A 27,013-nucleotide genomic window follows, 5' to 3' on the forward strand; every position below is an offset into this window, starting at 1 on the left:
TTGAAACACAATATATGGTCTAGAAAATTTATACGGTTGATTTTTCTCTAATCCGCTACATATGGATAAGACAAGTCGGAATATAAAGTGTCAGGACCATAGAAAATCATATCGACATCATTAAATTGTAGAATGATCATTTTTCAAATTCTGCCGAACAAACTAACAATATGCTAAGGTATCGAATATGTGCATAATAAACAAACCATAAGCCTGTAATGAGAGGGGAGTTTTCAAGCTTTAAAGGGAAAAATAACTGATCGCCAAGCAACACGTTCAAACAAATGCATTGGACTAGTTGAAAGGCCATTGTAACGCGAGTCGGATTAAGTAAAGTTTATTGAAATTAGAATTATTTTAAACTAGCCGACTTTGACAACCAGCTCTTTCATTGAGAATATTGATTGTATTTAATTTAATTTCAAATGAACCTTATGCTTAACTTGATGTTCTGGTTCTTTTAACAAAGTAATTTAACTATTCAACTGTAAACAAATCTGAAAGACATTAAACCGTATTAACAAAAAAACTCTAAACCTGTTTTGTTTGTTGAACCCACAAACCTTTATAGTGGAGACTAATATAATTACATCGTAGTGCCAATACAAGCTTAATCATCTGCGTAATCTAATGCAAATTGCATGTTGTCTACTTTTGTAATGTTATTTCACTTTCTGATTCCTCATATAAAGGCTAACAGAATCGTTCTTCCTTCAATCTGAACTATGGGTAGAAAGTCACGCATTTATACATTTTATGAAAAAAGAAAATGGCTTTCATTAAATCATGCAAACATGGTAATGATCACATTATTAGAAATCACATGTAATATGGGAAATTAACAGCACGATTTGTCATATGGGAAATTAATTTTCCGTTTGGGCATCCGGTAAAATGAAAAAGTACCTTCTATCGTAGTGACATGTAGATTCATGTTTCTCATGGGATATAGGCGATATAAAATTGAGTCCAGTAATTCACTTCAGTTCTTTAACAATCAAAATCACTGAAAGGAGTTATATCAGATTAAAATAGAAACATGTAACCAAATATAAATTACATTGTGATCACTTAATTAGGTATCACATGTGATATGAGAAATTAATTTTTGCACAGGGAATACTACAAAAGGAGACAAATGTATTATACATCGCACGTACACTTATGTTTTTTTTAGTGACATAAATTGTTTTCAATTATTCACTCCAGTTCCTGGTGAATCAAAAGCACTATAAAAGATTATAAAGGTCAGATTATAATAATGACAGATGGCCATATATATGGGAAATTAATAATACAATTTTTATATGGAACATTAATTTTCTAATTAATCATCCTGCAAAAAGAGAAAGTATGATACATCACACACTATTGGGACATTTATGTTTGCAACAGAATATTGACGTTATAAACTGAGTCCAGTGATTCACTCTGTTCTTTAATGATCAAAATCACTATAGTGAATTATATCTGGTTACAACAGGGACTTGATAAGGAGCTCTCGCTTTAAAATCGTCTGCAAACATTTTTTAAATAAGAAAATTTTCAATATTATCCAAAATGCAATTATTTAAAATAATTCTATTGTAAATAGGTTCCTGACGAATCAAAATCATTGTAACGGATTTTATCAGGTAAAAACAATGACACATAGCCATATATAATCCTAATCACATGATTACACATTATATGTGATATGGGAAATTAATAACACAATTTTTCGATATGGAATATTAATTTTCTAACTAGGAATCCGGCAAAAAGGGAAAATATGATAGATCATAAATTATGAGTACATTTATATTTGCTATCGGACAATGACGTTTTAAATTGATCCCAGTAATTCACTTCAGTTGTTTAAAGATCAAAATTACTGTAACGGATTATATCCGGTTACAACATGGAAATCATAAGGATAAGCAAAATCTTGCTTTAAAATCGTCTGCAGACATTTTTGAAATAAATAAAGTTCAAGACTATCAAAAATGCAATTATTTTAAATAATTCTATTGCGAAATAAGAATATTTATAATCCTATTATGTCAACTTAAGCTTAACAAAATTGACGAAAAGATGTGAATAAGAAATTTATTCCTTGATTATAATCCTTTCTCTTTGAATCAATGGAGATATTCTCTTATTTCATCATTATCTTCAGATAATTACCTTCCATATATACGAACATATCTATTCCTCTAATTAGATGATGCACAATATTTCGAACATTTATTGTTATTTCTCTCCGTCTCAGCTCATTAAATGTATCTAACATGTTTCAGCATTTGAAACTGATTTTACTTTTCTAACTTAATTATGTATTCCATCATCAAACATTTTGTCATTTGATGCTCAAATCAGAGACTTCGTTGAAAAAGAAAGTCATTAAGCAAGAGAATAGAATCATTTCTATTTTTGATAGTTCCAATATTTTATCGTTTCTGCAGTAACAAAAAGGAATATACGAATCTCTTGTTAGAAACATTGCAGGACTACAGTGTTTGATCCGTTTATTTTTATTTTATTTTTGAAATTTATTCATAAATCTATAGTAATCAGAATCGTCTCAAAAATAATTATTTAATGTCATTACAAAGCCTGTGAGCGTAAATTCATCAAATAAACAATAATTTGCACTCACACGCTTTGCAATGATATTAAATAAATATTTGTAAGACAATTCTGATTTCTATAGGTTCATCAAATTACACAAATTTATAGAATAGACAATTAACCGATGTCCTGGCATAGGGATAAAGCGTTTTCCCCGTGATTTGCGCATCCCGGGTTCGAGTCACGGTTCGGGCATGGTTGTTCTTCTTCTGTATTCCATTTGTGAGGTGTGTGAATGTGTCCTCCTGTAAAAAGGGATTGTGCAAGCGAATGTGATGCATGAAGTAGCTAAGTCGCACTCTTGGCCCTAATTGGCACTATTGAAAAAACAAGAGACGCTCACTCGGCTGAAATCGCTGACAGATTACTGTCGGTGGGTTTGTAAAGTGCCCTAAGTCGCAACAATAAAAAACAGCAATGTAAAATTAATATTTTTTTAATTGATTAAAATCAGAAAAATTATACAATATTCATTTAAATGAAATATTTGTATATGGAATATTAATTTTAAAAGTTTATGAAATAAAATTTATCTTTGAAAAGCAAATTTTTTGAATTTTCAAACTGTTCAACAATAATTCTATGAATTTTGGAGCAAAAATAATCCGCGGAATTGTTAATAAAAGAAATTGGGAGAATCTATTGACCAAAAAGTAACTATGAGACCAAAACAGGTAGCTATAAGTTCACTAGTCAGCCCTGGAGTTTGGAAAATGACTTTCATCTTCTCATAAGCAAAATATATAAAGAAATAGTATCCCTATTTTCAAAAAATTCGTATTCAAGATTCTGACGAATTTCTGTGTTTCAGACCCCCTCGAGTTCGAAAAACATATTTTTCGCTGTCTGTCTGTCTGTCATTCGGCAAATCTGGAAAAAAGACCTTAAGCAAGAAGAATGAGATTTGCTGCATGATCTCTATATTAAATTCGCAAAATTTTATCTAAATTTTGGATGAAATCTATTCAAAGTAAGTTTCTCTATATGGCTGTCTAAATGCAAGGGAACATGGTAATTGTAAAATTTGAAGTACATAGACTTAGCGCCTAAAATGTAGATAGGGGTCAAATTTAGAACAAATGCTTGACCATTTGTCTTTTTCTTTTGTATACATGTAAATACGAGGATTCGAAATCGTGACAACTTTTGTAAATAAAATATCTTACAAGTTTTACCATCTTAGTGTAGATTCTTATCGAATTTCCTACCAAATGTGTCAAAGGTTTGACTGTTTGTTACTTTGTACATTCGCATACATGTCATATCAATGCAATGTCAAATCAATCAAATGCAATGTCAAATCAATCAAATGCAATGTCAAATCAATCAAATGCAATGTCAAATCAATCAAATGTAATGCCAAATCAATCAAATGCAATGTCAAATCAATCAAATGTAATGTCAAATCAATCAAATCCAATGTCAAATCAATCAAATACATTATTAAATCAATGATATTCGGTATCAATCAAATGCAATATCAAATCAATCAAATGCAGTGTCAAATCAATCAAATGCAATGTCAAATCAATCAAATGTAATGTCAAATCAATCAAATGCAATGTCAAATCAATCAAATGCAATGTCAAATCAATCAAATGTAATTTCAAATCAATCAAATGCAGTGTCAAATCAATCAAATGTAATATCAAATCAATCAAATGCAATGTCAAATCAATCAAATGCAATGTCAAATCAATCAAATGCAATGTCAAATCAATCAAAGGCATTATTAAATCAGTGATATTCGGTATGTGATCCGGTAAATGCAATTATAGTTCCGCCTCAAATTTTATTGAAAGTCGGAAAAACGGTTGTCCATAGTGCAAATTTGATTTTTTTGTGATTGTGCATTAGTTTCGTCTTAGCCATTAATAGCCAAGTAAGTTCAGTAATAATTATTGTTTGCCAATGATATGAGATTAATAATAAATAAGAATCGGCTTCTTTTCTTATATTCTGAAGCATGCAATTCCAATGTGCGGAACTCCGAAAATAAAAATCAGAGCACTCATGGCATTCTTGGCCTTATCAATATCTGCACTCTTATGTGATTGGAGGGATGCAACACCTATATTAAAAACATTCTAGGTTGACCACTCTAGCTGCTTTCAGGTTGCATGTTGAATAACGAAAGTATCAAATACTATGGCATATTATTATATTATGATGTTAAAAGCATGACCTATTCCTGTTTATTTGGTTAAAGGGAATTAGATATGAGTAGGGAAGAGTGGGAATGCCATGGTTACTCTTAATTGTTGCATCGTCTCTGAACATGCACTGGTACAAAAGTTTTGAAACAAATGCTTTGTGGGAACACTTTAACTGTTTTCGACATGTTGCATGATGGCAGTAACAAACAGTGTGGCAACCTATAACATAATGATGTTAAAAACATGTCTTATTTCTGTTTAATTAGTTAAAGGGAAGAGAATTTCTAACGTCGTGGTTACTCTTCAATACTGTTTCATCTCTAAACATATACTGGCACAAAACTCTCGAATTTTCACAACCAAAACACTGAAAGCATCTTTTCATATCAGGCCTGTTCCCTCCCATTAGTTTAATAGCAATAATAGTTTATTGATGTCCAATTTTTAATTATTTGATTTCTCATATGTTTTCAGATGTCGCCCCCACTCTCATATCAGTGTTTCCGGAACACACGGCTCATCCTGGAGACTCGATATCACTGAAATGCATTTCAACCGGAAACCCTGTCCCAAGTGTCACGTGGTTTGTCGACGATTCCATTGTAGGCCTGAGTCCTCGAATAACCGCCGGCGATTACGTCAACGACGCCGGCCACGTCATCAGCTTCATGAATATCACCGACCTTCGGGTCGAGGACAGTGGCGAGTACCAGTGTCACGTGGCCAATGACGTCGGCTCTACCTACCATGCCAGCAGACTTAATGTGTATGGACTTCCTTTCGTGAGAAGGATGCAGAATATAACGGCTATATCGGGTGAAGATCTGGTGATGAGGTGTCCGTATGGTGGTCATCCGATCAAAGGAATCAGATGGCTGAAAGGTAATATTGTTAAACGTTTTGGAAAAAAATTTTGAATTTTGTTTTTTCAATCCTGCAGGCTATCCATAAATTATTTACTGGATAACAAAATTAAATTGAAAACGTGATTTTACAAAGTATGAAAAAAAATATTCATGATGACATAATCTTTAGTTAAAGGAAATTTCATTTGTTCTTAATTTTATGAATTGTGACAGAGAAACGTTTGTTTACAGACAAAACAAAGAAAAATTGGTGTGCGATGTCCATTCATCGAAAACCAGTTCAAAGGAGATTCAGTTGTGAATTTAACAATCCTTTGACAATGGAAAAATCAGTTAAAAGGTTATTAAAACAACATTGAAATATAATTATTTTAAATTATGGGAAATATAATCGACGCAATTGAATTTTTTAATCTCCATGTGGGTTAGTAAAGCTATCGGTTATAAAGCCACTAGAAAGAATTCATTGGACATCGACCCTCCAAAGGAAGAATTCACTGGATTCTCATCTAGATTTGATTAGTCTCTTGAGTTCTATCTCTTGTGTTTCTGTGATGGGTACCGAACGTTCTAGAACAAACGCTAAAACTCGAGTCTTAGTTGATATATCATCAAAATTATCGTTTTACATGCCCTTCATTCTCGTCCTCAAATTCGCTTCTATGATGGTAGAATCATTAATCTAGTTTCCATCCAAGATCTGTCAGAACTATTTGTAAATCTCTCTTCCTTACCAGGAAACAAATTGCATAAGGAAGCAATTACAAATGCGTTACAAAATGTAAATAATTTTACTTTTTATTACTATAATCTCAACCCATATGGCATTGTTAGATTATTGCTAATGTGAGAGAAAAATTAGAATTTGAAAAAAAATACAAGACATAGAGAATAAAATCATTCATCCAGTTCATCTGATCTTCCATTCATATGAAACAGCTGAATCCATATTGAGAATTTTTCTACGAATCTCATTTTGAAAGGGTATATGACATTTTGACTACTATGAATGCTAAAAATCTTACGAAGGGTTTTCCTTTGAGAAGTCACCAAGAATGGATTGATGAGAAGTTAGCCTCATTATGGAAAGAAAAAATTAACAAATATTCTTAATGTATGCAGAGTCAATAATGAAGAATTTTGAGACAAAAATGAAGGTTCTGAAAAATACCACAGTTATGACTCTATCTCTATTAGGACCCGAGATTCGATGATCATGCTAGAAAGACTCATTCCATTTTGGATGTCAGATACGTGAAGGAATAGAGCATCCTTATTCGTTATCGAGCTTGTAAGACCTTGCATTTTACACTTACAGGATGATGTCAAAATTAAATTATCTTATTCAACAAAAAATAATGTTTTTATGCACTTCAAAAAGATAACACATTATTAAAACTGAAGATTCTGACATGAAGTTATTAAATATATAATGCGATACGATCATATAGGATATTTAACAATAGGATGCATTTTCTACTTAACCACTTTAATATCATGCCAACCATCCAAAATTTCACCAAAATCTAGTTATGCAATGAGCCAAGATTACCACATATGGACAGGTATTACCAAAAACACTCATTTTTCGATGACCACTTCTTTTTCCTAAATAGAGCTTCAATTATAACACTAGCTATAAATATTGGTTAAGATTTAATAGCATGATGCATTTTATAGTCAATCACTTTAAATTCAAGCCAATCAACCAAAAATTCCCCAAAAACTAGTTATGTAATGAGTCAAGATTACCACATTCGGAAAAAAATCACAAAAAAAATCATTTTTGGGGACCACTTCATATTTTTAAGTAGAACCTCGATTTAATATTAGCTTAAAATATAGGTTCATATTTCATAACAGGGTGCATTTTCCAGTCAATCGCTCTGAAACTATACCAACTTCCAAAAAATTGCCAAAACCTAATTATGTAATGAGTCAAGATTACCACATTTGGAAAGGAAATCGCCAAAAAAATTACTTTGGAAACTGCGTTTTTTTCTCGATAGCCTTATATTTATAGCTAACATAACTAATGGTATATCGTTATTATATCTGTTTAATGGTATATAGTGTTATATCAAGGTTCGACTTCAAGCCTCGATATGCCATCTGTTTAAAATCCCTCTAAATTAATTCCCACTCCTTATTTGTAAAGCTCTTGAATATAAGAGATAATGATCTTTTGTATATCTTACTTTTGCTAAAGTTATTCTCTAGTCAATCACTTTAAAATCATGGCAACCAATCAAACATTCGCCGAATCCTTGTTACGTAATGAATCAAGATTACCAAATTTGGATAAAAAAAATCACTTTAAAAAATTCATTTTTGGAATCTCCTTTTCTTTATAGCCCTATATATATAGTTAACAAAACTAATGGTATACCATATATATTTATTTAATATTAGTTAGTATTATATTGAAGTTCGAAATCGAACCTCAATATAGAACTAGTTATGTCAGCTTTTTAAAATCCCTTGAAAGTAATTCCCACACCCTGTATGTAAATCTGTTGAATATAAGAGATGAGGATTTTGGTATATCTTACTTTTGATAAGATTATTACGCTGTAGAAAAAAATCTCGAAGCCTTCAAGTTCAAAATTATTGTACATTTTTATGCTACTGATTTAAATTTTTAAATCCTCGATTGTCTAATCTTATACCAAATATTTCTTTTTTTTATATATAAACAAGAAAATCTATCTAATCCCAGCATTGAATACTCTCCACAAAATTCTGTTTGCAGAGTGAACAATATTTAAATTTACACTTCCCACCCTTCAAAAACACTCAGGCAAGCTTTCCGATTCCTTTTAACTCTCCAATGAGTTTCTCGCAAATAAACTCAAAGAACTAGCTTTTTTTCGCTTTTAAATGCAAATAGTTCTTTTTCACACTTGACTTCTTAAATTCATTTTGAGTTGAAAACAACTTTACGTCTTTAAGAAAAATGGGCATTTTTAAAAACTACAGATGTTGGTTCTCTTATGGCATCCTACATATGTTTGCTCTGCCAACATCCTCTCCTTTGGATGGTTTATTTTTAGTTTCACTTATTTTTACCATTTTCTTTGGGGTTTTTTTTCCTTTCTTTTATCCTTTATTGAATTTAATTTTTCTTTTATGCTGCAGGACTTTGATTGCATTTTTAATGGCTGTTAAATGATCTTGAATGCTTAATAAAGTAATGATGCCTGCTTTCAACTGTTTTGTTATGATAGTAAAATGAGCTTGACAACAGTTTTTAATTACATTTGTCTTAATTGTGAAATGAGTGGTGATTTGAATTCTTAATAATGTATTTATTGCCCCATGACAAAAGAAATGTGGCTGAAGGCTTAATAATATAATATTGTCACATGACTTGGCAATGTAATGAGTCAAAATATTTAGTTAAATTAATAAAACAATGTTGTTGTGATTATAGTGCAATGAGCCATGATATTTGGCAAAGTGAGTAAAATTATGCTGTCATGATGGCTATGCAATGAATCAAGTTATTTAATAAAGTTAATAAAGGAATGCTGTTATGCAGATGAACCTGATCAAATTAACCTGAATGCTTAGTAATATAATGTTGTCAATTGTCGCTAACTTGGAAATGCAATGGGCCGAAATATTTAGTTGAATTAGTAAAATGATGCTGTCAGGATGGCAATCCAATCAGTCAAGATATTTTTTGATAAGGTTGTAAATGAATAGTGTCAAATGACGACAGTTTTTTAATGTATCAAAAATAGTGGTCAAATAATTCTGGTTGCACTCACAATGTTTCCAATTGATGTAATTTATCAGCATTTATATTTTTATCATAAAATTGATAGATTTCATAGCATTTCTAATATATGCTAAAAGATCATCGTTTTATTATTTAATCACAATATTGATATGATCAGTAGAGTTTCTAATTTAAGCAACCGCTCAATATGTCAGTATTTAAACAAATATTAAATTTCTTCCATAGATATCTAATTGAAATAGCTTCTCAGGGTTTTAATATTTAACGATGTTTCTGATAGCACTCATAGTATTTCAAATTGATATAATTCACATATATTTACACCTTTCATCATGCAATTGATATCTTTCACAGTATTTTTAATTGATGTAATCTCTCAGGTTTCTGAACAATTGTAATAATATTTTTTAAACTGAACGATGTTAATTTTAGATTTTTTTCTGACTGTTTTTAATTGTATAAGATAAATTTTTCAAACAAAATCTAAACAGAAGTAGGCAAAAATTCATTTTTTAAGTAATTCATACGTTTAATTATTTGAAAATATAATGATTTTGATTAATTTCTTAATTTCACTATAGTGACTTCATTGCAGATATGGAAGTAGAAACTATATATATTCCAATATTTGTAAATCACCTTCGAAAACAACACTTACGTTGGAACATGATAACGTGAATTTAGAGTCAGTCAATCTCTATTTCAATTTGCTTATTATTTTACTTGTTTTTCACTCTATGTATTGCATCAAAGTTCTTCAGTTTCAGACTCAGGCAAAAGCAATGTAAAGTTTTAACGTCTCTATAAATTACCTTCTACATTCTTTATTTCAATCACATCTAGAAAAAAATAAATTTCTTTCTTTCGGAAAATAACAAACTTTACCTTCAAAACCGAAAGAAAGAAAACCGCCGGATTGAAAGAAGCGGAGATACATGGTTGCTAGGTTTCTTGTTACTTTCCCCCAAAACATGATGCACAAGAATTAGACCTCCTACTGAGATTACAAGACCACGTTCCGATTCGCGGAGGTTTTCTTTATTCTCCCAGATTGTATTTTAAGAAAATAGATCTTCTTTTCCAGTTTCCGGGGGACACAAACGATAAAAAGCAAGAAAATTTTTGCAGAACTATCTACGCCCCAACCTCCTTTCATTTCCTTTCCCGCCAGCATTCGTGTGCGAGATTTTTGCATCAGCATGAAACGGAAAGAATGAATATTTTCCTTTCCCTGTGTTTACGCGACCTATTCAAAGGAAGTAATTTTCCACTGAGCCTTTTCTTCCGTCTTTCTTCGAGAAAATCAAAAGAATATTTCGCTCCGATTCTCCATCTTTTTAGGAGTACTTTTGCATTCATTGTCCTACTCTTAAAAATATTTTTTCCCGTTTCTAAAGTATTTTATTTATTTATTTTTAACCTCCTCTTCCATCTCAATATTTCCGAGTCTTTCTTCTGGGACAGGTAAAGCGTATATTTTTTTATGTTGTTCGTTTCCACTATTTTTGATCGATTCAGAATGTCACTTCTAAGAAGCTTTAAGTGTTTTTCTTTTCTTCCGCCGCATTTTTTTTATTCCATATGATATTTTGAAAAAAATATTCCGATCAAAAGTAACTCAAGTCAATGTTACTATGTTTCCCCTTTCTGGAAGGAAAATCAAGATAGCAGATAAAACTATGTGCTGCCATCTAGATTTCATTTATTAAACTATGTTTTAATTGAAGTCCGCCTTAAAGAATTTTAATCCAATGTAAAAGCCAATATTCTTACAGGAGTGAACTATTTTTATACAATTCAAACTTACACCATTTCTGTCCCAAATAAATTGCTCACCTGTGAGCTACTCCCTCCTTCATCCGTCTTTTTGCCTAGATATGATTGCTCTGTTTCAGGTGAAAATTCTTCGCCATTTCTTTCCGATTTCAGAAGCAATTTGAGTTGTTTTCCATTCTTTTCCAGTTTGTGAGCTCCGATTTGTATACTTGCATGAGAATATAAATGAGAAATCTCTACGGAGAACTCGCTATGGACGATCCTGAAACTTTTTCCATTATTATTTTTCTTATATTGAAAAAGAATCCTCTTTTTCCTTTTGCGTATTTTCGGCCTGAAATATTTGCAATTCGTATTATAGTTTGTTACAAGAATACCTTCTTTAAACGCTCTCAGAGGCAAGTAAAAATAGAAAACAAATTTGATTTCTTTTACTCAGAAGGATATTTGAATGATTCCACTGCATTTACATTGCAAAACATTCCAATTCCTAAATCCATTTAAAAATGAATTCTATTTTAAGCAAATGGTTTACTGTGTAGCATTTCCATCGTCTGGCGTAATCTGCATAAAATTTCATAGAAAAAGTTCTTTATTTCCTTTGTAGACAATATTTTAAAACTTTTAATTAAAGTTCTCTAAAAAAATTTGGAAACTTCGCGAAGGAAATTGTATAGGTATATATAAACACCTGCTCCTATCATTGTATTTGTATAAAACTTATAAAACGTATAATTTCGCTACGCTGACCACACATTTTTTAAGCTACTTTATTTTGATTTCGAGTGATAGCATTCCACGTGCATACGGGCAGACAGACATACAAATTACAAAAATACTTTCTCATGATCCTACGACAGTGATCTGAAGCATCAAAATTTAAGAAAAACATAATAACCAATTCCTTTACAATACTTCATGGATTTTTATATGTAGAGAAGTAGCAATTATTTACTTGAATTATTTCTGAACAAAATATACGTATTTTATACATTTAATTTAATGTAATTTATTACATTATTTTAAAGCAACTACCTGTTCTCGGTAACCAGCCTGAATTAATGATATGACATATTTTTATTTAAAATTTCATCTCTCATTTGATAAGTCACAAAAACGTGAATTTAATAAAATTAATTTGTTACCAATTATTGCGTGCAAATTAAAAAGTGTGTGTATTTTGAAATAAAAAACCTATATAGGAATAAATGTGTAAGTATGTCATTTTTATCTTAATATTGACACTGGAAAATCACGCAGTTGATTGTATTGATAACTAAGTTTGATTTCCAACATAATAATAAAACCTTTGCTACAAAGTGAATAGCAAATTTTTGAATTGATCTTAAAATCAGGGAAATATTCTACAGAATATATTAGTTGATGTTCCTTATGGCACTTGCCATGGACAAGCCCGCTGTTCGAAGACAGCCGATTTTAGCCTGAGGGGGAGCTCCTCTTGGTTCTATAGTAGCGCCATCTAGGGCCAAGAGAACGACTTAGCTACACACACGTCACAAACCTTTTTACGGGGCGGACTTCATTCACTCAACCACAGGTCGTAATTTAGACCTGAATTAAAGAACGATCCCCCCTGATCTAGTACCCCCAGTGGTATTACTCTCGACATGGAGGACTTTGTGACCACGACAGATTTAAAGCGCGTCAGCCACCAAGCACGCGGGGAATCTTCGGTCGTCGGGGTTCGAACTCGCAGCCTAAGGGACGCGAATCCGACTCTCTACCAACCAGGCTATCCCGGCCTACATGAATATATTAGTAAAATATAGAAAGAATTTTTCAAAATATGTTTTTCAGTTTTCAAAGGTATGCTATAAAGTGCATAACAAATTCGACCATCAGAATTCCCCGAAATCTCTTCGAATTTTGACAATTATTATATTTTCTCCTTCTGTACTTTGTATATGGGAAATATAAAATTGTTAATAAAAGTCCTTGACAGGTACGATTCTGGCATTGCCGTAATGAAAATGGAGTACAATGAAGATATGGAGTAACAAAAAGGAATTATTAAATTTCTTTAAAATTAGTCATAAAAAATGAACAGTCAGAAATGAAAGATATTCAATACAAAAGTCAAAGAATATGATCTTTTGTAAATTAATATTAAAGTCGTTTTGTCAGGTCTGCATGCATATTTCTAATGCACTAACTTTTTTAACTCTAAGACATTGCACCGACAAATTAACTATATTTTTTTTTTCATTTCCATTTTACTCCGTTTCTTTAAAATAAAAAATAAATTTAAAAAAAAAACGCTTTTAAATGAGATGACTCAAAGCCATTTAAAAACATCCGGGGTCCTCTCACTGAAACTTTATCGCTTATTCTCTAATAAATATGTTTTCCTCCTCTTCCGCCTTTGCATAAAATTCTAAATCTTGAGCAAAGCCGTGAACGCCATAAGTGCTCAGATTTTTATTTTCAGAGTCCCACACGCGAGAGTTTTGAGTTTTAAACCAGTTTTTTTCGACGATTGAAATTAAAATTTGGAAACTACTATTACTACAATTGTATTAGTTAGCTACAAAATAACATACCAAATTTCATTTATATAAATTATAGCTTTTTTGAGATATTTCGTTGACATGGTGCGAAAGTACAGACCGACAGATAGTGAGATCCTTGACGGATACGCGTCAAAACTTAACACGAATCTACAATATAAATTTGAAATCTCTGAGCCATTTTTTTTATTTTTCTGGTTATCTCCATTTTGTCATTATCATGTTCAACTGTACATGTACAGACAGAGAGATTCCGTCAAAATAAATTCGGCCGAAATTTGGTATAATTTCTGCATATCAAATTTAATCGGTCTAGGTTATATAATTTGCATTATTAACACATTCCATCGGTTTTCAATTATTATATTCATGCGGACAGACAAACAAACATAATTCCAAAAGGGGGGGGAGGGGTTGGACTCAGGTAGAGATTCAGTACGTGCAGATTCTGAAAATACACAACTTCAAATTATTATTTTTTTTGGGGGGGGGGATTACAATACTTTCTCTTTCATATACAAGATATACAAGATCATATACAAGATCTCTTTCATATACTCTCCTTCATATACAAGATATACAAGATCACTTTCCTATACTCTCCTTCATATACAAGATCTCTTTCATATACTCTCCTTCATATACAAGATCTCTTTCATATACTCTCCTTCATATACAAGATATACCAGATCATATACAAGATCTCTTTCATATACTCTCCTTCATATACAAGACAGTAGCCAGTGGAAGTAGTCTCTTGAAAACTTTCTCGTATACTCTTTGATAAAAATGATATCCCAGCGAATCCCTTGTACGACATTGGTGAATTTAATAGTTGCGAAATATTAAACTTTCGCGTAAATCTAGCAATATTTCTGAATCCATCGTGTCATCCTTGGCGATATTTTTACTTTTAATAAATGGCTGCGGTAAATAGTGCCAGAAAATCGAATTTGTGCTTTAGGCTTATTTTTCCCAACTGTTTAGAATGAAGAATGCCGGCGTCCTGGCATAGAAGTAGCACGTATTCCCCGTAATCTGTGTGTCCTGGGTTCCAGTCCCGGTTTGGGCATGGTTGTTCTGTCTGTGAGATGTGTGAATGTGCCCTCCTGTAAAAAGGGGTTGTGCAAGCGAATGAGTGATGCGTGAGTAGCTAAGTTGTACTCTTGGCCCTAGTTGGCGCCACTGAAAAAACAAGAGACGCTCCACCACCGGCTTAAAATCATTGTCTTCGTAACAGCGGGCTTTTCCTTGGCAAGTGCCATAAGAAACAACAACAGAATAATGATTTGGTCCGAAATTACACTTCTAGTAACAAACTCACATAAGAAATTTGATACACTTAAGTCATTGCAGTTTTTTAAGTTACCGTTTTTACCTCTTTCTGAAAGCACAGACCGACAGACCGTCATCCCTTGTTGGATTTGGTTCAAAAATTTGATAACTATCTACATTATAGATGTTAAATCTGAGTATTGAATTTTTTTCATCTTGGGCTCTTCTTTTTGTAATTATTGTGTTAACTTATATTAGAACAGCCAGACAAGAAGACTTCGCTCAAAATTTGATGGAAACCTACAAATTTGGTGTAAGAATTGTATACTAAATTTTATACGCCTAGCTCAAAGCGTCTTTGAATTATTTTTGTCACAGACAGACAGACGGACGGACATTTTCTAAAAATGTATTTTTCGAATTCAGAGAGATCTAAAACATCGAAATTCATTGAAATCTCGAGTTTGAATTTTTTTGACAATTACTATCCTTTTTTTATATTTTGTATACGAAAAAGTAAAAATGTCTATATTGTGCAATTGTATAGATAAAAGACTGAGGTAATTAAGAAAAGCGGGGGGTGGGGGAACGTAATCTCAATCTCTAACTATTTTAGTAAGAAATGCCGAACTATAATTCCATTACTAAATAATTTCCTTATTTATTTCAAAAATACAACAAGTACATATATTTTACTTAATTTTAAATTTAACGAGGAACTTAAAAATTGCCATACCACGCATATATGAATATCTCCTTTTTATGAGATTAAATATTATAATTCCATGTTTGGCTAAACTTACGCCACTTTTCTTCTAAATAATATTCAACACTGTGGAATTAAAACATCTTGCTCGATGTCGTCCTTTCATGAGATTACATGACAAAAAGAATATGTATATTTAATACAGCACACAGCCTACAGAATACCCCGATGTAATCCCTTAAGCCAACTGAAATTTTTAATTAAAGGTAATCGAACAACAGAACAAAAAAGACGAACATCGTTGGGGCTTTCTTTTGTTCTTTTACATTATCGTTTGCTCTAGAATTTGAATAACAAGTTTCGCCTTGGGCCTTCATCCCCTGACGATACCAGACTGAAGTAATCAAAGATTAGATAACCTCATGAAACATCGGTTTAATTTCGCCTCTAAGATCAAGGTTATTTTTTGATGCAAAAGTCATTAATCCATTTAAAAGTAAATACTCCGCGCGAAAGCCTGTTGAAGTAAAGATTTTAATCTAAAGCTAGTATTCCCTTGATGCTGAAGTTTGCCCCAAAACTAATCAACTTCGGCTTATTTTGTTATTTATATATTTATTTTGGTTATTCTTCCAATTTCAAAATCTCAATCTTTGGATTGAAGAGGGATGTTTTAAATAGTTGTTTTTAGCTTTGTGGTTATAATTTTTAATGCATAATCCTCAATGCGGTAAATTAATTTGAAAGACTTCGAAGTATTTTTTTTATCCGCTTTTATCGAAATGTTTCAAATTTGTAAAGATCGGATTTAATAATCGATTACACCAGCCTGCAACAATTTCTTGTTTTAAAAGTAATAGTTGTTTTTTATGTATTTTCGCATGCTTATTTCAAAAATAATATCAGTTTTTACGTATCACGTACATTTTTTTTGAGAAGTAAAATTTTTAAATAAGTAAAAATACACAGATTTTTTGCGATTTGGATAGGATAAATTAATAAAGTATGTATGTTTATTTGTTTAAATAAATTCTGAAAACCTCTTACTTCATTGAAATTAAATAATACATTTATATTGAATAAATACTTATAATTGTATTAAAAAAACTTTTATTTTAAAATTCAAAACATAGATGGCAGTTGGATTTCACCGTGAAAAATGAAGTACCTGAAAAATTTAATAAAGCCGAATTAAATGACTTAATTTGTGAATTAGGTTTAACTAAAGAAAATGCAGAATTATTAGGCTCTCGGTTAAAAGAGAAAAATTTACTAACGACACATACGTCGTTTAGTTGGCACAGGAATCGAGAAAAGCAATTTTTATCATTTTTCAAATCTGATAACTTCTTGGTTTATTGTGCTGACATACCTGGTTTGTTACATGAATTAAAAGTTAATATTCCTTATAATCCGAATGATTGGCGACTATTTATAGATTCCTCAAAGAGGAATCTAAAAGCAGTTTTATTGCATAACGAATCTAAACTTGCATCAGTTCCAGTTGCACATTCCGGTTTCGTGAAAGAAACATATGAAAGTATGAAGATGCTTTTCACTAAAATAAAATACACTGAACACAAGTGGGCAATATGTGGTGACTTAAAGGTTATAGGTCTGCATCTCGGGCAACAAAGTGGATTTACTAAATTTCCGTGCTTTATTTGTGAATGGGATAGCAGGGACAGAGAAAGTCATTGGATAAAAAAGATGTGGCCGAAGAGACATGAATGGATTCCTGGTAAGAAGAATATTTTAAATGAATATTTAATAGATCCACAAAATATTTTATTGCCCCTACTTCATATAAAATTCGGACTCATAAAGCAGTTTGTGAAAGCTTTGGATAAAGGTGGAAAATATTTTGAGTATCTTATATTGAAGTTCCCAAAATTGTCTAGCGCTAAAATTGAAGAAAGTGTATTTGATGGAACACAAATAAAGAAATTAGTTAAAGATTCCAATTTTGAACAATGTATGACAAATAGAGAGAAGCAGGCTTGGGTTGCATTTAAAGATGTCGTAGAAGGTTTTTTGGGAAATGAGAGAAAAGAAAATTACAAAGAACTTGTAACTGAGTTATTACGTACTTATCATCTTTTGGGGTGCAATATGAGCATTAAAATTCACTTCCTTCACTCACATTTGGAATACTTCCCAGACAATTTAGGAAAAATGAGTGACAAGCAAGGTGAAAGATTCCACCAGGATATAAAAGAGATGGAACACAGATATCAAGGACGGTGGGATATTAACATGATGGCCGGTTACTGTTGGTCTTTAAAAAGAGACAGTGATGTGGACCATAAACTAAAAACCCGAAAAAGAAGCTTCTTGACTTCAAGAAACACACAAAAGTTATCATAATATTGTAAATGAGCAGCATTATTGTGTTTAGTTAATAGTAACTACAGTTGCAACTGTATGCATTATACTGCATTTTGTTAATTTTTTCATCGTCATTTGTAAAAAATCCTACATAATCCTACATTTGTAAAAAATGTTACATAAAATTTAGTTTGCATTTTGGAATGACATCATCATTGCTGATATAAATCAATTAAAAGTTTACAAACAAAAAAAAAATCTTTTTTTTGCAGGCTGGTGTTATTCATTCTTTTTTTCCTGCTGTCCTAGAATTCTGAAATTCAGCAAATATGTGTTTTTCAAAGGCAATTCACTATTTTAACACTTTTAGAACTCATTTGTACCCTAATTCATTAATTAAATTTAATTTTGATTTTATTCAAGTATCACTAGATGGCAATTAATTCTTAAAAGAAACCAGTTAATTCTAAACAAATGCTTCTCCGGCAAAAAATTTTAAACTACCTAAGCTTTCCATTGAATTAAAAATTGGCGAAATCAATGCCTTCTTTTGGGTTGAAGGACTTCTAAAGTAATTTTTTATTAATTAAATATTGAATTAATTTCTACAATATACTTTTTATTATCTTCTATAATTAGAGATAAATTTTAGTTCACTTTGGTATAATCTTTCGCAGGAGATGCAGAATATGCATCCATGCATAAGTAAGTACAATGGCATTTGTATTAACCGTTTCTAGGGCTATGGGAAATATGCTTCAATCTTTGCGAATTTTTCAATCTTTGAATGAAATTGTATAGAATGGCATAAGGGCTGACAATTTTTTCAATAAAACAAAAACTTAAATGCTTCCGTTCCTTATCTCACCCAAATATTGCTTTATTACTTAATTGTTAATTAACCAAATTAATTAATTAATCAAATTAAATGTTTCTAATGAATGAAATGAATCACTTTTTTAAGCCAATCTCAATCCTAAAAATATTTCAATATGCACTGATTATAAAAAAAAATGGCCTCTTAAAGATTTAAGAATCTGAGAAAAACTTACCAAGATTTCTATTAAAATATGAGATATAATTAAAGCCAAAAATGCAGAAAATAAAAAAATAATAATAACTTTTTAAAAATATTTTTCATTGAAATACTGAAACACAGAAAAAATTATCAAAAATAGGGAACTCATTGTTAAAATAGTAAAAGCGAAGAAATGTGAATACAAAATGATGAGAAATTAAGTTAAAATGACTATGAAAAAAATAAAAATTCTTAAGCATTCCTTAAATATAAATAAAAATCATAAATGTTATTCAATTTCCAATCTAACTTATTTATATCAGCTATCAAATTTTTACAGTTTTCGTTTTGACATCTCATAGACCAGGTGAATTAAAACCTCCACTGCTGCATCAATTCATTATTGCAATAAGTTGTCATAATATTAGGAACATTTTGATGGACAGTACTAATCATATCGAACGTCGTTTCACTTGGAAGGCAGCAGATATTTTCTGGACTAAGTCCTTAAAAGTTGCTCAAGCATTTGAAGAGGAGTATTTTTTCATGCCTACAAAATGACAGTTCTTAATTCCGTTAAATGACCTCACTGGCGTGGCAGTTACTGACTTCTAGTCTCGAAACCCAATTCAGCCGAAGAACCACCTTGTAAGCTGCCTTGTTCACGTTAAATCTATCAATGCAACTTACAATATTTTCGCCATAAATAAGAAAAACCCTTTGGAAAACCTTGAGTCACAAAAACTACACTTCTTGCCTATATATGCATGTCCGACTGCACCATATACTACATCACCTGTATATGAATGCCCGACACCTAATTGGCCAATTAATCATTTTTAGTAACTTCTGTCTTTATTTTGTTTTAGGATAGGTTTTTTACTCTCACCCCGTGATCACTGATTATTCTTTTTTCATTTTAGATGGTATTTATCTTCCACTGAATCACCGACAGAAAATCAACCACGGTGGAAGCCTCACACTTCAAACTGTTGAGCGGATGGCAGATGAAGGCGAATACAGTTGTGTAGTCCGAGACGCCGATGGCACCACGGCAACTGCTTCGACATTTGTATCAGTCGTTGGTAAGAATTTTATAACTTCCTTCATCAAAATATTGACTTTAAAGTTTAAAGTTAGGTATTAAATGACGTATTTAACTTTTTAAGAATAATTCTTTCATCAAAACTTTGACGTTAAGTAACAAAGTTATATAATATCGTTAAGTACTATTTTCAAAATTTAATGACTTTTAAATCTTTAACTTTACACTTACACTATTGAAATGTCCGAACAGTTCTATCCTAGCAAGTGGGTCTCGATTTTAAACAAAATGTGCAAGTTAGTAATAAAGCTAGGACATTCTAGGACAAAACTTGCAGGGCCGGTTGGGACGGATCAGTAGGGAAAGGGTTAAGCTTCAACGTTAGGCATTAATTAACTATTTTTTTTTTTTCGAAACATAATAATTTTCTCTGCAGAACTTAGACTTTTGGTTTCAAAATTAGGCGTTAACACTTATTGTTAACTTTTCACTAACAAAAGCATAGTTTTTATAAACGTCACATAAAATAATTTATTTATTCTGAAAGAATTAAAATTTAGAACTACTTTCTATTTGTTTAATTTCTTGTTTGATGTCAATTTTTGAGATTATTTCAACTTCTCCATTGATGTCTAATTATGTATGATTTAAAAGAATTATTATAGAGATACGAAAACAAATGAACATAAAAGTTAAAATCATCTTGTTTTTAGGTTAGTTTAGTTAATTTTTCATTTTGACGTTATATGAGATACAACTTGAGGCAGACCTTCTAATTTTAAGCTGTGCTTAGATGATGAGAGCAGAATTCACAGTGACTTCTATTCTCTAAATTTGCACCTGGATATTAACTCATTTTCAAAAAATTTGACTTTACTATCATATGCACATGGTAAATACAGATGGCCATAACGATCACGAAGCACAAAGTTTTAGACTATTTTATGTGATTTCAATGGGCACATGAAAGATATCCCATCAATTAAAATGAGGCGGTCGTTGATTGACCTAAAATAATAAAATTCAAAACTTTATGACTATGTTTATTTTGGTGGCAGAAGCATGGAGCTTTTTTGTTTAAAATGCTAGTATGCCCAGAATGTTTTACTAAATAGGCCAAGTCAAGCTTCGCCATTTTTTCAGAAGAACATTTATTGACTCAAACGATGTAAAATATAAATCTTTACAACATTCAGAATATTTTTCAGATTTCAAGTATACGTTTAACGGTTTAGCAATAAACAATCGGTCCGTGGTTAGAATGAACACTCTTTATAAAATGCTTTAATGAAAATATTATAAAAAATTCAAAATAAAGCAGACAATAAAATATAAAATAAATGAGTGTCAAAAATAAAATTCGGCAGGGAAAAAATTAATTATGAATTTATAATTAATTTAAATAAAAATGATAATGAAAATAAATAATTAATTTGAATAAAAATGATTTTATTGCCCATCGTCATTTAATTAGTCAAAAAGTATGAAAAGTATTGTTCGACATTAGTTATTTATACAATATATTTCATTACATCAAACGATATGATATAAAATGATTTAATGTGAAAAATAAAATTTGGCAGGGAAAAAATTAACTGATTTTTATTGTTCATCCTCATTTAGTTCATCAAAAAGTTTGAAAAGTATTGTTTAGCAGTAATTATTGATAGAATATATTTCATTATAGCAAACGATAAAATATAAAATGATTGAATGTCGAAAATAAAATTTAGTAGGAAAAAAATTAATTAGCTGATCAGTACACAAATGAATTAAAAATGTTTTTATGCTTATTATTGCATATATAAATTTGCAAAATATTAGGATTTCATTGCATGTTTATATTGAATTATTTATACAATTATTAAATTAATTAACCTTTAAGTAATTACTTTCAAAAAATATATTAACATATTAAACATACCTTAACTGGCTATTTTATTCTCCACTTGACAAGTCATATAAAATAACAAATTTTAATGTTATATTTATTAGAATATATTAAATCATTAGATTATTTAATAAAAATTGCATTTTCATTTTTTGTAAAAAGAAAAAATCGTTAACTAATAATCATGATTAACTTTTCAAGAATTTTATTACTCCATTTTTAAATAAATGATTTTAAAATAAATAAATAAAGATATTTATATTTTTCCAAGACTACTAAAATCAAAATTGATTAAAACAAATCATTGACATGTTAATTAAGTTAACTGTAGCAGCTCGAAACATGAAACTTTATTTAAACTTATTATTAAAAGAATGGCTTCATGATTTACACTGCATAGGACACTTAAATGCCTCAATCTTCCACAACAGATAATTCAATATTACTGAATTACTTATTGTAAAAGAGAAAATTAAAAAAATCGAAACATCTAATTCATAAAAAAAATTATTCATCTTCAAATTAATAATATATTTTATTTTATTCTATGGATTGAAACAAAATCTTTTTTTTATGAATCTAAAAATATTCTAAATTGCCATTAGTCATAAAATACTCCAAGTATACCTGGATATCTTCGCTGATCTCCAATATTGTCTTACTCGCAAGTTTCATTTCTTTATAGAACGATTTAAGACTTCTAAAATTCCAATTCGATGCACATTTCAAACATCTCACGAGATAAAAATGAAATAAGCATAAATGAATACGGCAGCAAAAATATTGCTTTTTATTTCCATTTCAGCCATATTTCTTTTCTCGTTAAAAAAGGTGTTAACTGAAAGAATATTTCACAGAATGATAAAGTCGTCTGCCAGGATAAATGGCAAAAAAACGAAGTTGAAGGTGAATAACTAAGCGATAAATGATGGATTTAAAAAGGAGAAAGTAGAATGAGAACTGTAAAATAAAAAGTAAAGAAAAGTAGAAAGAAGAAGTGCATTAAAAAACAGATGGAAAAATGGATTTTGAAAATCTCGAAAGTGAAAGCATTCGACTTTTTTTTGGGATCAATGCTGTTGCCATTAAATGGTTTACAAAGAAAAAAAAATCTACTCTTCTGTCTAAAACTGTTTTCTTTTAAGTTGAGTTCCCATTTTTTTTTCCTATTTTTTTTTTTTCTTTCTTTCCGAAACTTGCATTGGAGTCAACTAGAATCGTTCTCAAACTTGCTGTTTTCTAGAATTTTCCAGAATTCCTTAATGCTGAATTGAAATACCAAGTAGAGCTTTGAAGGAGCCATTTCTAGTTCTCTAAAAAAAATAATATGCGTGAAAAAAATTTTAAGGAGTTCATTATTTGAAAAAATTATCTTTATGTATGTCTTGGATAATCTTTTTATCTATCATGGGCACAGCGTTTTTCAGACTGTCAGATTTTTGAAAAATATTTCCAAATAGAAAATAGAAAAGAAAATAACCATCGGAATTTTTGTTCCATTGGAACTTGCATTTGAATTTTTTCTTAAAAATAAATAACATATTTACACTAGAAAAGGAATTTGAAACCTGACAATATCAACACATTTAATAATTTCAATTTAAAGCAAAGTTTATAGTGCAATTCTTTAAACTCTATCGAAAAGACTTAACGCCCAAGTAAACTAAAAAAAAACGTTTAAGTGAACTGATAAATAAAGTTTTATTTTTAAAAAAAGAAAATAAATATTACAATGTTTAATACTTAATGTTTAAATGTTCAATGTTTAATACTACTTAATATCTGTAAACTGCAATATGCATAATGAAAAAAAAATTTAAGTTCTGACCCTTCGAAACTTGCTTATTTTTGAAGGCTTAGGTACTCGTTAAGTGAAGGTTTCTTAAACTTTTATTTAAATTTTTGATTCAAAATTAATGAAGAATTTAACACTTATTATCACTAGCTTATAATTGAACAAAAAAACACATTTGTATCACTTTAAAATACAAAAAATAAATTTTCTTGTGGCATCTATTTTATTTCCCTATAACTGTTTCTAATTTTAATATTTTTTTCAATATTAAGTATATTGTACAATAATATTTTTTATCGTTTTAGTTATTTGATATTTATACTTACGTATCTTGCGACGAAATTAAATACATATTTTTTGTGTAAACGATATCACCGCTATATTATGAAGAATAAATTTTAAAAATAAAATGAAGACAGAAAAATCTAGCCTAAAACGTTATCGCAGTATGATGTTTTGAACTGCAAGTTTGATTAACCTTCAAAGATTTTTTTTTAGAAAAGTAATTTAAAATTCATTTGAAAATCAATGAAAAAATATTTCTACATGTAAATAATAGATGGAATTTCCAATGTTATTTCGGGGGGATTTAATTGATTTAAACTTTATAATTCAAATTTTTTGATAATTCGAGTATTTCCCCCTGATTTTTTAATGCCTTGTTATTATTCAATACAGAAGTGATACAATTTTCAGGTTGAATTTATTAAATATCTTTTATTTCTCTAAAAACTAATAATAAATTTCAAAAATTTTGAATTTTTATTGCATTGTTAATTATTTAATTTTAATTACATAATTAAACATTTTTTCAAAATTGTTGCATTTCTAATTATGTAAGAAATAGGGAAAAAAACTGAGAAAGAGGCCATTTTCTTATAAATATTTTTTTTATTTTATTCGAGTTAGTTAAAATATTATAAATAAGATCTGTAATTCTACTGTTCATATGCTCTATAGACTAGAATCAGTTACTTAAATAATAAATCTGTTGCTAAAATAATAACAACTTGCTAATAAGTTAAGTTGCTAATAAGTAACAGCTTCCTACTGTTAACTAAAAATATCTTCTTTGAAGGAATACAAGTTGGAGTGATTAATTTCGACCAACGGTCTTGAGATAAAATTTACAGATCCATTTTTATTATTGAAATAGAAATAAAGCTGCTTTATATTTGTAAAAATAAATTAGCTTTATTTTTTCAAAAATATTCGATAATAGAAAGATTTTTAAATATTTTTGAAAAAAATATTCAATGCAAACTGAACACAAATCTGGAGAAAATATTTTTGATTGCATTTTTTCAGAAAAAAATTGTTGAAGAATTTATATCATTATGACAGAAATAATTCTTCTTTATGGCGCAAAAATATTGCTTCCATCCAAAATATTCTTCCCAAAAAATGAAAAAATTATGATATTTGTATGAAATTCTCTTTCCAGCATTTAATTAATTAAAATAATAAAATATTTTTTTAGTTTATTACAAATAATTAAATAAATTGTAATTACTTGTAATTAGTTTTTGAATTTATTAAAAAAAATGAAATGTAAACCAATAAAATTTTTGAACATGCACAAATCAAATATTTTACATATTATATTAATATGACTGAAACAATTCCTCTTTATTTCAGAAAAAATATCGTTCCTCTCCAAAATAGTCTTCCCAAAAAATGAAAAAAAAAACCTATGATATTTATATCAAAATCTTGTTAACTTTTAATTTATTAAAATAATTTTTAATTTATTACAATTAATAAAATCAAATTTAGTTGTATTTAGTTTCTTTATTTTTAATTTATTAAAAAATCAAATATGAACTAATCAAGTTTTTGATCTGCATATATCAAGTAGAATATATCTTTTGAAAAATCTGTGATTCTGCAAGATATTTCTTATATCAAATAAATTAGCTTTATTTTTTCAAAAATTTCTTCTTCAAGATATTTCTTAACAGTATTATTTGTGAAAAATAATGAGAATTGTTTATAAGTTTTAAAAAAGAAAAGCCTTCAATAATAAAGAAGCAGAAACTTTGAGAGAATATTTTAAATTAACTGCTTTCAGATAAAATTTATTTAACAACTTTTATTATTTGACAGAAAACTTCCGCTAATTATGTCAGAAAAAGAAACTTTTTCCTCCAAAGTATTTTTTTTTCTAAAAAATCTATATCTATACTTATAATAAAGCTCAATGTGTGTGTGTGTGTGTGTGTGTGTGTGTGTGTGTGTGTGTGTGTGTGTGTGTGTGTGTGTGTGTGTGTGTGTGTTGGCGCTCTACAGGCCAGGTCATTTGACATACAGCTACCAAATTTGGTACATGTATACCTTAGAGGTCGGGAATGTGCACCTGGGGTCCCTTTTTTTGAAATTTTAATTAGAATTTTAATTATTAATTAAAAACTAACTTTCCCGCCAAAAAAATCTTCCATTTTCCCCACCGCCAACTTTTCCGCCAAAATAATCTTCCATTTTCCCCAACGCCAAATGATTTAGGCTTTAGTTCTTTTTTTCTCCCAACAGTAATGAGGCTAGGGTTAAGATTTTTCGGCGGATTATTTCAAACGATTCTGTTTATTTTCTTAATGTTTTATGCATTTAAAATTAAACATTGTTAATTAATTCATGTTTCAGATTCATTCTGAAGTACTTTTGAATTAAAATAACACAGAATAAAGGAAATTAAAAATGTATAATCTGCATAGCGTTACCCCAACTGGCGTAGAAAAATTCACGCATTTGCGTTACCGTAAAAGGCGAAGAAAATTCACGCATGCGCACTGTGTTCTGATAGTTGGCATGGCAACCATTAACAACAGACGATTTAAATTACTTTTAGGTTAGTTGTATGCTTTTGTAAGTAAATTGTATTTATGTTAGTTATATATTTTTTTGTATATGCTTATAGTTTTAAGTACATCGTTTCTTAAATAGTTTTTTTTAACCTGTTTTCAATGATTTTAATTATTTTTAGGCAAATTGCATGCTTTTGTAATTAAATTGTATTTATGTTAGTTATATATTTTTTGATATATGCTTATAGTTTTAAGTACATCGTTTTTAAGTAGTTTTTTTAAACCTGTTTTCGACCGATTATTTTAAACGATTCATTTTATTTTCTTAGTGTTTGATGCATTTAAAATGAAACATTGTTAATGAATCGATCTGTTCATGATGAATCTGAGAAAATTTTGTTGACAAATTCTTCAGATATTATATAAATTAAGAAAGATATTCTTTAGTGCCCATAAAGTTTAAACGCTCAGTG

At 29.8% G+C, this 27,013-nt stretch overlaps 1 protein-coding gene across 4 annotated transcripts in view; it reads left to right on the plus strand.

Moving 5' to 3' along the window:
• The window catches only part of LOC129957164 (cell adhesion molecule Dscam2-like), a 759,520-nt gene that overhangs the window by 653,710 nt on the left and 78,797 nt on the right, over positions 1-27,013 (plus strand). For all 4 annotated transcript variants that reach the window (XM_056069342.1, XM_056069344.1, XM_056069343.1 and 1 more), the window contains exons 8-9: positions 5,241-5,648; positions 19,932-20,093. In XM_056069342.1, coding sequence (XP_055925317.1) covers positions 5,241-5,648; positions 19,932-20,093 — 570 coding nt within the window. The remainder of the gene's footprint in view (positions 1-5,240; positions 5,649-19,931; positions 20,094-27,013) is intronic.

The sequence above is a fragment of the Argiope bruennichi genome, chromosome 11 (assembly GCF_947563725.1).
Source record: "Argiope bruennichi chromosome 11, qqArgBrue1.1, whole genome shotgun sequence".
Lineage (NCBI taxonomy): Eukaryota > Metazoa > Arthropoda > Arachnida > Araneae > Araneidae > Argiope > Argiope bruennichi.